The following is a 14,864-nucleotide window of genomic DNA, read 5'->3' as shown; positions in this document are numbered from 1 at the left end:
CACATGCAATCTCCTGGTCATTGAATCTCTGATACAGTCAGGGGTGAAAGTAAGGCGGTACAGTCCAGTACGGCGTCCCGGGGAAATAAATAGTGGGGGTACGCCGTACTGGTAAAACCTGGGCCAATCACAATAACTAAAACAAAATGTCAAGAAAACTGTAGGCTATTACACAACTTTTTATCATAACCGCATGTCAGAAAAATGTGCGAATGGATTCGAAAATGGGCAGTGGTGGGAAAAGTACTCAATTGTCATACTTGAATAAAAGTATAGATACCTTAATAGAAAGTTACTCAAGTAAAAGTGAAAGTCACCCAGTAAAATAGTACTGGAGTAAATGTCTAAAAGTATTTGGTTTTAAATATACTTAAGTATCAAAAGTACAAGTGTTAATCATTTGAAATTCCTAATATTAAGCAAAGCGGACAGCACCATGTTCTTTTTTTATAGATCTTTTATGTACAGATAGCCAGGGGCCAGGGGCACACTCCAACACTCAGATATTATTTACAACATATGAATTTCTGTTTACTGAGTCTGCCAGAACATAGGCAGTAGGGATGACCATGTGTTCACTTGATAAGAGCGTGTTCGGCTAAGCATTCAAAATGTAAGGAGTACTTTGTGGGTTGTCAGGGAAAATGTATGGAGTAAAAAGTACAATATTTTCTTTAGGGATGTAGTGAAGTAAAAGTAAGAGTTGTCAGAAAAATAAATAGTAAAGTAAAGTACAGACACCCAAAAAACGACTTAAGTAAAAATACTTTAAAGTACTACTTTACTTAAGTACTTGACACCACTGAAAATGAGTGGTACAGCCTACGCTCTAAAATGTGATGTGGTTCCACGAGAACACTGACATTTTGCCACGGCAGGGATGAGTGGCCAACACTGAGCCGTGTACAGACAACAGTGGACGCATTAATTCTGGCCTAATGACAATCGCCAAATGTCATGACACTTTTTGGTGTTTTGTGTAACGGTTCATGAGACAATAAAAAGTAATACATTTTAAAGTTAAAATTATAAATCTTTACGACTAGGCCCACAGAGATCCTCGTGAATTAATAGGGATTCTATATGTAATTCTATAATTAGGCTTATAAAAAAAAGTTGGTGCAAGCATTGCACACCTGTATTTGGGGAGTTTCTCCCATTCGTCTCTGCAGATCCTCTCAATCTCTGTCAGGTTGGATGGGGAGCGTTGCTGCACATCTATTTTCAGGTCTCTCCAGGGATGTTTGATCGGGTTCATGTCCGGGCTCTGGCCGGGCCACTCAAGGACATTCAGAGACTTGTCCCGAAGTCACTCCTGCGTTGTATTTCGCTGTGTGCTAAAGGTCGTTGTCCTGTTGGAAGGTGAACCTTCGCCCCAGTCTGAAGTCCTGAGCGCTCTGGAGCAGGTTTTCATCAAGGACCTCTCTGTACTTTGCTCCATTCATCTTTGCCTCTATCCTGACCAGCCCCTGCCGCTGAAAAACATGTCCACAGCATGATGCTCCCACCACCATGCTTCACCGTAGGGATGGTGCCAGGTTTCCTCCAGACGTGAAGCTTGGCATTCAGTCCAGAGTTCATTCTTGGTTTCATCAGACCAGAGTGACCATCGGGGTCTTGGTCACCTCCCTGACCAAGCCCCCCCCCCCCCCCCCCCCGATTGCTCAGTTTGGCTGGGCGGCCAGCTCTAGGAAGAGTCTTGGTGGTTCCAAACTTCTTCCATTTAAGAATAATGGAAGCCACTTTGTTCTTGGGGAGCTTCAAAGCTCCAGACATGTTTTTGGTACCCTTCCCCAGACCTGTGCCTCAACACAATCCCGTCTCGGAGCTCTACGGACAATTCCTTTGACCTCATGGCTTGGTTTATGCTCTGGCATGCACTGTCAATTCTGGGACATTATATAGACAGGTGTGTGCCTTTCCAAATCATGTCCAATCAATTGAATTTACCACAGGTAGACTCCAATCAAGTTGTAGAAACATCTCAAGGATGGTCAGTGGAAACAGGATACACCTGAGCTCAATTCCAAGTCTCATAGCAAAGGGTCGGAATACTTATGTAAATAAGGTATCTGTTTTGAATTTTTAATACATTTGCAAAAAAAATAAAAAAAATACCTGGTTTAGCTTTGTCATTATGGAGTATTGTGTGTAGATTGCTGAGGATCTTTTTTTAAAATCCATTTTAGAATAAGGCTGTAACGTAACAAAATGTGGAAAAAGTCAAGGGGTCTGAATACTTTCCCATGGCAATGTATGCGTTTTATTTTTCATCCATTTTTTTTTTCTTAAGTTAGAATTTTCTTCCACTAGAATATTTTGTGTAGATCTTTTTTTTTTAAAGATACATTTGAATCCCACTTTGTAACAACAAAATGTGGAAAAGGTCATGGGGTGTGAATACTATCTTAATTTGAAATTAATTTCTAAACATTTCAAAAAACATAATTCCACCTTGACATTATGGGGTATTGTATGTAGGCCAGTGACATAACATCTTAATTTAATCTATTTTAAATTCAGGCTGTAACACAACAAAATGTAGAAAAAGTAAAGTGGTGTGAATACTTTCTGAAGGCACGGTAAATATATATTCCGGACTCTGACATTGCTCGTTCTGATATTTCTTAGTTTTCATTTTTTGGATTTGTGTATTGTTTTGTATTGTCAGGTATTACTGCACTGTTGGAGCAAGAAATATAAGCATTTCGCTGCACCTGCGATAACATCAGCAAAATATGTGTACGCAACCAAAAACATGTGATTTGAAGTTACAGACAGTCAGTGACAGACTCCTTGGTAGTGCAGTAAGGAAGTGAGCCAGACAAAGATAGTCAGTAACAGTCAGTCAGTGTATAGTACAGTAAGGGAGTGAGCCAACCAGCCAGATAGAGAGACCATAGCGGCTACTGTCAGAATGTGCAGGAGGGTAAACAGGGATTACAGACTAATACAGAGACACAGTGCAGCTACTTTAAAATGGTGGCAGTCCTGCTCTGGTCTGCTCTATTCTCCAACACCATTAAAAAACACTCACTCTGCACTTCTGACAGACTGAGGTCAAAGTCCACATTACCTTCCTGCCCATTAGACCTACACTCCAGCTGGATTTCACATGTCGACTAGCCTTATTCACATTTAGTAAATAATCTATAATAAAGTTGTTGATTGGAGCCTGCAAAAACATTTCACAGTTTCAAAGAGAAGTTTCTCTGCATTTCCAAACCACATCCACAGTTCCCAGTTCTCTTTCATTTGAACCCAGAGGATGTCTGTGGAACTGTGGTTGCACCAGCATTACTTCAACTGCAGTAGAACGGAGAAGATAACAAAACATGAAAATACTGCCGTGCTCTAGAAGAACTAACTAAACAGAACACTGAACACTATCGCGTGACTGTACGGTGTAGTGCGATAGATGAAGCGGACACACAGGAGGCGGGATATTGCTGCAGTGGACTGTGAATGCCTTACCGTTGCATTTGACAGATCTACAGTAGTGGACTAAGTGGAGCGGAATGCAATGCTCAAATTTCAAAGGGAGTGACATTCCATGGAATGGATCAAATTCAAAACCACTGTAATATGGGCGTGGCTGGATGCTGTGCCTCTGATAAAACTGCCATAAAACACACAACGGTAACCCCCCCCCCCCCCCCCTCCCTACTATTATCTTGCAAATGCTAGATAATAGTAATACACACTTAGTTATATAGTACACTCACTCACCACACTAAAATGTGTATGTATCAGCCCTTGCACATAAGTCATGCGAGGCACGAGACTCCTCACTGCTGCAGATGTTGACTCAAAACAAAATCTAGAGCAATAGCTAACTCGGTATACTGTATCCGGGCTGAGTCAGCCCCCTCCCAAAGCATGGAAACACTAGCTACAAATTAGGCTACTGTCCATCAGTAGAAGTACATGGATCACATTAGTGAAGACATGGATCAGCTTGGGCTGGAATATACTATTTTGTCAAACATGGAGACAGATGATCAGTTTGAGTGAGGGGTTGGAGGAAGTTGCGATGTACTCAAACTAATGCAAAAGTTAAAGAGTAAACAATTGAACAGATTTTCACTTGGATTTGGACGCGTATAAAACTAAACCATGACTAGCGACATCCCTTCATAAACCCAGAGCTGAAAGAAATATTGTGTAAAATGGCCCAGTGGCTACCGGCTGGTCTGGGGTCTCTCTTGAGTCAGGGCCAAGCCCTGTAAAAACAGGAAACACTTAACATTATCTGGAGGGGCTTGTGTGGCTAAATGACCATCAGGGTAAAGAAAGACATGGGACAAACATAACCACCCTCTTCCAAGAGTAAACATTCAGACCTTATCTCTAACAGGTCTTCCTCGGGAGAACGAGAGGGGAGGGAACAGTTGTCCTCTGAGTAGTGTTCCCGAAAATCTGAGTAACGTTCCAAAATCAACTAATGAAACCTTTTCACAAAACTGTATCAATATTGTTCAATTTGATCTAATGCAGGATAGGTGGGCCTCTTTTGGTAGTTTGTACTGTATCAAGCTACACACCTGCAATACTTCAAAATTGGGATTTTCAACCAATTGGATTGTTTCATCTGCCTATGAAACTAACACCATGATAGTCTCCCAACCTAAACCCCAGGGTACAGACAGTATGGTGTCAGCCCATAGGCAGGTTAAACATGTACCATCTCCTATACAATAGGCCAGTCAAACCTGTGAAAAGCATGCACTCTGCTCCCTAAATCACTACACAATGGTATCTGTTCATAGCCTGGCAGCAGGATAGCACAATGATAGAGAAACTACTCCCTTTTGGGCACATTACATGCACAATAGACTATCTTTGCCATGAATTACCCTGACAGTATTTTGTTAAAGGTTATTATTGTAATGTTCCTGAGAGGGTTTTCCTCTGAACACCCCTATCCCTGATGAGTCCGGTTACAGTATGGTGTACAGGGGGACTACTTTATGTATGGGCTGTGAACCTCACCGGATGCGCCGGTCAGAAACCCAACAGGTGAACCCCCTATCAATCTCTCTCTGAGACATACGTGACATCTCAAAAAAGAAGGCTTGTTGTCAAACCGGATAGTATCACATGAAATACTAATCCCCATGGCAAATATCAAAACGAGTTTTGAATGGAACAGATATGCACAATTTCATCCTAATTGAGCAAAATCATTTTTCTAACCAGCATGGAGAATTCAAAGAAAATAGACATGAATTAGGTGAAAATAAATGTTCACATCAAATGTTATTCCAAAATCTGTTCTAGACTCAAGTCCACTTCCTGTTCTCTGAGGCCCCGTCTCTCCAATAGAAAAAAACAAACCCAGACTGCAAAGTTGTAATTCCTTCAGCTACACTCAATGTGTTTGTTTAGTTTGAGGTTCTTTATATTAGGAAGAAGGAAATCAGAAGACTGCCCCCTAAAACAGTGAACTGAGTATCCGACTAAAACAAACTGTTGATCCTCTCACCAATGTTGCCATAATAACAATAACGCTTAAAGCCGAATTTGCTAATTCATTCCAAAAGATTGAGTGATGCCTGTCAACAAAATATGTAGAGCAGAACTTATTTAGCCACAGGTCATGCAAGCACCTGGGTCTCCTAGCTGTACCAAGTATGTAATGATCCTAACTGTGCCACTCCCATTACAGTACAGCAGGCAACTGGGCCAACATCATAAACACACAGTAAATGAAGCTCACTGGGTCACACCAGGTTAGCAGCACAGCGGTCCCTGGTGATAGCAGGGCTCTTTACTGGATAGCAGAGATAAATCATGTATAGGAGGACTTACTGCAGAACAGAAACAAACTACATAAGACCTACTGACAATTGCAGATGCAGCATTTCTGGAAACTGCTTGAGTGTCCCACTCAACAAAGAGGAGGCCATCTTGCAAAGCTCTATCCCGGATGCAATTTCCTGAGGGCAAAAGTACACTTAGACCATAATCTGCAGGCCAAATCGTATAAATAGATTTGACCTGGGGGGGGTTATGGAGATTGTGAGAGGGAAAATCTAGGTAAAAGACACCAAGACCCTAGTAAACATTTGATTACGAGTGTATGTTAAGCTCAACATGAAGCAGTCCATGGAAAGTGTGTTCCCTCAACTGTAAATACTGTGAAACAAGGCATGTACTGTCTACACAATAGTCAAGTATATGGGGTGTTCTGTTCTGGATTGCCATCCGAATACACTTTTCCATATGTAGACTTGTTCTCATTCCAATGCTCACAGTTGTGTCACTCAGCCAGCTTCTGGTATTCTCTCTATACTGTTACCGTGCCAACTATTCAAGGATTACTTCTCCACACAACAAGAGCAATGTACTGTATAAGTATACCTGATGCCTCTGGTATTCTCACTATCGTGCACTGTACTACCATACCGGGTCTGGTCTGAAGGACTTCCACTACAGCCTGCTGGTGAAATCATCAGCCTAGATTTACACATAGACCACTTAGTGCAGACAGACAGCAACTGTAAAAGTCACTCTCTCTTTCTCTTCTCTGGACCCCCAAGGACAAGCAAAACCCAAGAGCCATGATTTTAATGTTTGGTTTATGGAGAAAGTTTTACACCGGATCGCAAACTTGCTACAGGCAATACGGTTTGTTTCTCAGGCTCAGCAAAGACAACTGCACAAAACAAATGATCTGAGGAACAGCCGATGACCCCGAGGTCTGACACCACTTCAAGTGCGTCCCTATGGGTATTGCCTGTCTGCCACCACACAGATGCATGTCTGTGTAGAATGGGTGGCAAGTATCTACAGCATTACGATAAACAATGGAAATGTTCACTTCAAGCACTTCCTAACACAAAGCACATGCACAATGTCCCCAAAACAAGGCATCCTTTCTACTAAATAACAGCTGAAATTGCTTAAGCAATCTCAAATAGGCTCGAGCAGTATACATGACTTTGAAACTCCAAACAGAATAAGGGATTGGAGACCACAGACAAATCAGAGTTAAACAAAGAACATATGGTAGGTTTCAGACAGACTTCCACTCTCAGACATAGCAGTAGTCTCATATTTTTTTCATACAAAATAGTACATTTTCACATGTACATTATTACCTCACGGTATTAAACCTCTAAACGTGTGTTGAATGCACACCCCCACATTTAGTCAAATTAACTTTATGGCCTATTTAGACTAGCAATTGTAGCTAGGAATCCATTGTGTAGACATCATGCAAAAAATACTCGACTGTATATTGCCATGGCATCAATTACTGCTATATAAACAGAGCGAAGAAATTATAATTTCCACATTTCCTTTTGCGTTAAGTCTCTCAGTCCATCCTCTGGCTTCCCCATCGCCGCAGTGCAGACTGAGCTTGGCCAAATTAACTTCACCGTTTTTCATCTTGTAAAGGTGATGAGTAGCCAAGGCAGGGGTACAGACAAGGGACTGTTGTTGGAAAGCATATGTATGCGTTTGAGAGTAAGAACATCATGTTTTCCCTCACATGTGATCTTGGCGAAGATGCTGGTTTTCTGAACCATTGCAGTTCGTGGGGTTTATTATTGTGCAGGAGAAGAACAAGGTTTATTATTGTGCAGGAGTTTCCTTTCAGTTACGTCCCCAAGCCGAGGCCTAAATGTCGCTTTTGATGCATACAATAAAAATAAGCCCAGTACTAACACAAATAGCCTTTCCTGTTCAATAAATAAGCCCAGTACTAACACAAATAGCCTTTCCTGTTCAATAAATAAGCTCAGTACTAACACAAATAGCCTTTCCTGTTCAATAAATAAGCCCAGTACTAACACAAATAGCCTTTCCTGTTCAATAAATAAGCTCAGTACTAACACAAATAGCCTTTCCTGTTCAATAAATAAGCTCAGTACTAACACAAATAGCCTTTCCTGTTCAATAAATAAGCCCAGTACTAACACAAATAGCCTTTCCTGTTCAATAAGTAATCCCAGTACTAACACAAATAGCCTTTCCTGTTCAATAAATAAGCCCAGTACTAACACAAATAGCATTTCCTGTTCAATAAATAAGCCAATACTAACACAAATAGCCTTTCCTGTTCAATAAATAAGCCCAGTACTAACACAAATAGCCTTTCCTGTTCAATAAATAAGCCCAGTACTAACACAAATAGCTTTTCCTGTTCAATAAATAAGCAACATTCGACTTAGAAAGCTCCCCATTTCCAGAAACACTGAATGCCTGTTGAGAAATTGTGGGGAAAACAGCTCTCCCTCACAGAAACACATTCATTACTTAGTTTCCTCTTCTCACTCTATGCATTATGGAGGTGCAACTAACAAAATAACAGCTGAATCAGATGGACCAGAGGAGGGATGTTCTGCAAACAAATTGACACAAGGTTGCCAAATTGTGACAAATAGCAGTATGACCTTGTCAGTGATCTCACTTACAAGCTTTTCACCTGGACTCCTTCAGGTCACATGTCATGCCTGCAGTAATGCAAGACGTCCTAAATCCAATAACTCCATGCGTTAACTTTAAAGGGAGGCCTTCCTTTACATCTCTACTTAAGTTTCTCTCTCTCCCACTACTCTAGTGGCATTCCCTTCATCAGTGATCAGTGGACTGTATCATTACCTCATTCCTGGTGATAATGTAACCGACGCCACAGCCCGAGCCCAGGAACATTTGATTTATTACCACATTCTTTTTTTTTTCATTGTGGCGTTCAAACACAGACAGAATTAGCACCGCGCTCTAAACAACCACAGAGCCACCCTATACCATGCTCCGGGTCAGCGTCAGCTCAACCAAGAATTACTGGGAGTCAAGTCTTCTGTTATTGACCAAGTTCCACTACTTTGTCTCTGCTTCTGTAAACAACTGATAAAGAATCCACGTGGTGCTAGTTTTAATAAACTACACGTCAGTGTTTGGGCTGTCTCTGAGACCCCCCTCAGACAAGCCTCCGGGATCTACCCCCCCCCCCTCACACACACACCCCACCAGGCAGCCCAGATTAAAGCCCTCCTACACCGGTTTACTGTCACTGTCCCCCCATTAAGAGGCCTTTCAGTAAGACGACAGAGATAAGAGACAGTGTGCGTGTAGCCTGCTCTGTGCTGAGATCATTCATACAGCCGTGTTTGGTGAGTCGAGGATACATAATCCAGCACACGCATGAATTAGACACAGTCTGGAGGCTAGAGGGGATTGGAGGGGGCGGTATGTTGAGACAAGCCTTTGTTAATCCCTCTGGGCAGCCAGGGCAGGGTAATACATCAACTCCAGTGCAGAAGTATGGTAGTAGGCTAGAGAGTCTGTCTGGGAGGGAGAAGGGTAATGCAGGGACACGGTAGTATGTTGACATGACAACAAGATGAGCATGGTCACACATGGTTGTAATAGCTTCCAGTGTTGTTTACAATTTCTCTTCTCGCAACCGGCCAGACCGTGGGTATTTTCAATAGATATACCACAATAATGACTGGAACAACCTCGAGTACACATGCCAATATCTATATTTCTCCAATACTTCAAATGAGGAATATTGTAAAATGTGTAGCGGTGTGTGTGTACAAAACTGTTCATGGTAACTCGGCCAGACCAGAAGGTAGCTACTGTAAGCCACAGAGACCTTGGGAATAGGGATCTACAAAGACTCTAATAGCATAGTACTTCAGAGGCTTGAACTCCTCCCTGTCCCGCTGCGCCCAGCCAGTCTCATTCCCTTATGCTGCGCCGCTGCCAGATTCTATGATTGGTCACCTGCAGTTTGGCCAGGTCTCAAGCTCTCTCCTGATTGGATCTGTGGTCTAGATACTGCAGCTGTGGATTTCTGATTGGTGACTGGGAGGGAGCAGACTGGATATAACCTGGTTTCTGGGAATGTGCTTGGCCATTAGCCACAGAGACTTACTGAGACAGAAAAAAAAAACAAGGCTCTCACTTTTGTTGCTATCGCCAAATGGGCTTAGAATAAAATGCTAACAATATTCACAGACACATACAAAAAAAACACAAAAAAACATTCATCAGCTCTTCTCGTTTACCACGACCTTATAGCTAGACACTGTAAGACACCTGCTGCTGATAGTTTACAATGGCTGCTTTTTTTTTAACCAGTGAAACTTGTTTTCTTACATGGCTCACTTGATATAACATTTTCCTTCATGCAACGTTAAATCTGTTTAATACCAAGCTGGGAAAGCACATTTACACCACCTGGCCCTGTCAATACAGGCCTGCTAGATGATCCAGTTCCAATTTGGGTTGTGAAGGCGTTTGCGTTCCGTAAAACAGCATCAGGTCAACGGAACTGTGTCCAACCTGTATGAGCCAATTGCAACACAGTCTAGCCTAACCAGTAAGACACAGTTGCAGCAACAGAGGCTCATCTGTAACAGAGAGTTGCATACATACTAGATAACTAGACTCAATGAAGGTGTCAGGTAAGGACAGGTCTATAGGGGATTACTGGCTAGTCTGAAAAATATGCACTTGGGCTAGAAGAAACAGGGAGTAGGGGAGGAGGTGCAGAGGGAAGGATAGCTGAGACTAGGATGTATGAACTATAATGACATAGCTGGAAGTGCTGGGCAAGACTTTTCACTAATAATCACTGTAGACACAACTCCACTCCATTCCTGAACATTCTCAGCTGAGTTCCCTGTTGTATGAGTGATTGACTTGAATGCCTATTGCAAATAGATCATTGTAGATTAAGAAAATCCCGAGAGACACATTTAGCATTGATTTGACAGTTAACATTATCGTAGTTCTTGGATAAAATAGCCATTACATTAAAATGACTTTTTGGCAAATGGCTGACTACATAAAACGATTTATATACTGGCATTCCAGGTCTCCTTGTTTTGTAAAAGAATGAATGTCTGGCTCTGGAATGAATTCCGCCACAATCTCAGGCTACCACACAGCCCTAAAATAGAATCAGGAGGATATTTTCTTTCTATTGCCCTTGATTAGCTTGGTATGGCTGAGGGAAGAATGAATGTGGTCTGTGGAGCTAGCTGATCCACAGTAATCCCACTACTCTGACATATGAGGAGGGTTTTCTCAGATTGTATGAGAGGAAAAGTCAAGCCTCATAATGGCACATGGTTCTGGTATTGACTTAGGCTGTCCATCTAAACGCCACATGGAATATGTACAGGCCGATAGCTCAACTTGAGAACCTCTCATGAGCCTCTTCTTAAAATTAGTAGTAGCATGTTACATTCATAAGATGGGATCAATTGTATACTAAACCAGAATTCAACAAAAATATAATATATCCATTAATAAAGAAGGCAAGTCTACGGCTGGTTCTGATGTTTTTTTTCTTCCCTGAGTGCGTAGTTTTGAACGTTTGTTTTGAATGTATTCAGTCCAAGACTCTACCATGACCACCAGTGAACGATGTGTTTCTTGTGAGGATGAGAGTAGAGAACCGGGTCACAGTTTAGGTCATTTTCGATCTACTAACACTAAGGCAACCAGTGGAAAGAGTGAACTGTAGCCAATCTTGAGGACAGAAGAGGAATTTTTAATAGCAAAAAAAGTGTGAGAAGTGATTAAGTGGGTGTGAAGTAGATGGTCACAGAGATACAGACCGACTGTTCCTAAGCAACCTAATGTGAAAAACACCCACGGGTTGCAACTCCCACTGTTAAACTACATTCATCAGCAATAAGCCATGGTTATGTTTCACCACAAAAGCATCAGATCCACGACTCCATTATCTGTGGCATTCATATTTGCATTTAGCCTCACACTTTTATAATTACAAGCTAATAGAGGTATCTAGGGAAATAATTTCCCATCAGATTTGCATAATGCAAGAAAATATACCTTCCATGATTTAAGGCGCACGTCAAGTGCTAAACACAAAGTACTTTTCCCACAGATAATCCCCACCTGAAACAGTTTTTGGGCCTCTTGGCAACTCTTAGTATTCCAGTGACACAGGAGGACTCATCAACTCTTACATATTTCAGTGAAGCTATTCTGCATTTAAATTCTCTGCCTGTCAATAACATAGGAACGGTTCTGAAATGTAAATTGATTTATGAAAACCCAAACTTGAGTGTCCTACTCCCTGATTTTTGGACTTCTCCCCAGCTTCCTGATTAGGTACGTACTCCTCCGAGATGACGGAGGTAGCCAGTGTAAAGTGTCTAAAATCGCCCCCCCTTCATGGCCACACTCTGGCACTAATGCTGTCTGATACAGGTCACCGTGACGACCAATGAGTCATACTCAGTGGAAGCTGCTCACTTCCTGTAGGATCTTTAGAATACTCCCTGCCTGGAAAAGTCACACCCAAATGATTCAGTCACAACTATGGAGAAACAACCTATGGAGGCTGTTATTGAAATAGCTTTACGGCTGAGGGCTTCATTGCTATGACAGTCACAGAGCCATACGGATGAATGGATGAATGAATGAAAACATTCTGTCAGGCAATAACATACCACCACCACCCAACCCCACTGATAAGTGATGCATGTTCTTACGTCGCTCTTCCTAAACTTTGCTTTAAGGCTCTTCATGTTAAACCTGGTCCATACAGTTTCCCCCCACTTGTCCAGGAGAGGCTCTGAAACCAAAAAAAATAAAATGCATAGTTACACATCTTACACTTTTAATAAACCTAACTGCTGAAAAAAGCTAACTCTAAATAGTATTTAAAGTGCAACAGGGCGAGGCATTAACAAAATGTGAAAATGTAACACTTTGTCCAATCACATGTTAACTTATTTGAGAGTTAGCCCTTATTAGCATTAATATGAAGCAACTGTGTAATATTAACAATTTGCAATAGAAACGTGTCTTGCCCTCTGCCCATTATTCTAAAGGCGCCATAGCCTATCCAGCACTAATGAATGAAAACAAACTCATGGGACTGAAGTTTTTGGCTGCTACAAAGGATCAAGCGAGCGCTCAAGTCCCATGGCACGTTGGACGTGATTTTGAGGTATCTACAGTAGCCTGTAGCAATAGATTACTGAATATAATGGCTACATTAGTGCACAATGTTCAACGGCATTGTTTTTTATTCTATTTTATCCGATACATTTGTTTCATTCAACCAAACTTGCTCGTTAGCGAAAGATACGAACAGCTAGCGAGCTAACAGTTAATTCAGTCTAGCATCAACTTTGTAAATATGAACACTGGACACTTACCCTATAAAAGTTGGACTCACAGAGGAATAGCCTGCTCTTGATAGACTACAAAACCTGTTCAATGCAGAGTTGACTAAATTGTCAGTCGGTAGGAATCTATTCAAATAGCATCGACACATAGAAAAGGAGTGGCTAATATGAACAAATAAGACCACCAAGATAGGCTATGCTGGCTAGGTTCAGGCAGAATACATTAAAAGTTGGGCTATTCAAGTCCCTGTCGCTCGACCGGGAGCTCTCTGATTGTTCAACGGGTTGAAAGGGTGACGTCATTCTTCCCTCGTGACCAAACTCTTCTGCATATTCCCATTCATGAATAAACATTTTGTACAATACATGTGCAATTCAAATATAGTCTTGCTTTTATTGCAATTACAAGGGGAAAAACTGTTTACAAAACCGGCATCGGGGCGATCAAGCATCACTACCACTGTAGACAAGAAAAGCGTCTACACAAAATCACAGTACATTTCTGCAGATTAGTGATGGGCATTCCGGCTCTTCTCAGTGAGCCGAGCCGGCTCACTGAGAAGAGCCGGAATGCCCATCACTAATCTGCAGAAATGTACTGTGATTTTGTGGTAGACGCTCACCACAAAGAGCCGGTTCTTTTGGATCCCAAACGGCTCTTTAAAAAAATATGTTTTGTATTTTGCGATAGTTTGACTATGATTGGTGTTAAAACAATTCTAATTAAAGTATTACATGAAATCACACTCTACCTTAACCAAACCTTAACCAAACCATTTTTAAATACGTTTTGGTTAAGGTAGAGTATGATTTCATGTAATACTTTAATTAGAATTGTTTTAACACCAATCATAGTCAAACTATCGCAAACTGTTTGACTTGAAAAAATACAAAACATATTTTTTTAAAGAGCCGTTTGGGATCCAAAAGAACCGGCTCTTTGTGGTGAGCTAAACCGAACGAGCCGGCTCACTGAGAAGAGCCGGAATGCCCATCACTAATCTGCAGTTTGTTATGAAAAAAGAATGCTATTAAACATTTGCATTTTAAAGTATAACTTTTTAATGAATATAAACAAAGTGCATACAAATCTAACCATTCAAAACGAATACAATCTGAACAGCATAATATAATATTGCACCACATCAAAGAAAAATAAATAACAATTTGCAAAACTGCAGCATCCCACAAAGTGAAATAAATGTAAAAAAGAAGGATGCTATTACACATGTGCATTTAAAGTATAACTTTCTAATGTATATAAACAAAGTGCATATAAATGTAGCTATTCAAAACGAATACAATCTGAACAATATAAAAATATAATATTGCACCATATGAAAGAAAATTAAATAACAATGTGCAAAACTGCAGCATCCCACTTAAAACATTAAACTGGTCCCTCTTTTCTCTCTGTTCTTTATTGCCATGTTATAACCAGCAGCACACAGCAATTCTGACCATATTTTGCTTTTATAAGAGATTTGCATTCAGAAATGCAAGCCGCCTCACTTTCGAGGGGCTGATACGGTTTCTACTCTCAGTAATTATTTGTCCCGGTTTTGAGAAGACCCTCTCAGAGGGAATGGATGTGGCCACTGTACAGGCTCCCTGTCATGACTTTAGTAAGCCGTGGGTAGACAGAGGCCTTGTTCTTTCACCAGCTCAAAGGTTCTGCAGATCTTTGGAGGTGGGGCTCCTCCAATTAGGATCGGACCTCCATTATGACATCTG

At 41.3% G+C, this 14,864-nt stretch overlaps 1 protein-coding gene across 3 annotated transcripts in view; it reads right to left on the bottom strand.

Annotated features, from left to right (window-relative positions):
- Window positions 1-13,460, bottom strand: part of rai14 (retinoic acid induced 14) — a 42,478-nt gene extending 29,018 nt beyond the window's left edge. For all 3 annotated transcript variants that reach the window (XM_090236640.1, XM_090236642.1, XM_090236641.1), the window contains exons 1-2: window positions 13,161-13,460; window positions 12,489-12,571 (exon numbers count right to left, since the gene is read on the bottom strand). In XM_090236640.1, the coding sequence (XP_090092766.1) occupies window positions 12,489-12,524 (36 nt within the window). In that variant the 5' untranslated portion in view covers window positions 12,525-12,571; window positions 13,161-13,460. The remainder of the gene's footprint in view (window positions 1-12,488; window positions 12,572-13,160) is intronic.
- Window positions 13,461-14,864: the final 1,404 nt, after the last annotated feature.

The sequence above is a fragment of the Oncorhynchus mykiss genome, chromosome 5 (genome assembly GCF_057628025.1).
Source record: "Oncorhynchus mykiss isolate SJ-2025 chromosome 5, ASM5762802v1, whole genome shotgun sequence".
In the NCBI taxonomy this organism is placed as follows: Eukaryota; Metazoa; Chordata; class Actinopteri; order Salmoniformes; family Salmonidae; genus Oncorhynchus; species Oncorhynchus mykiss.
The sequence above is the reverse complement of the archived record's forward strand: the minus strand, read 5'-3'. Positions and strand labels throughout refer to the sequence as shown.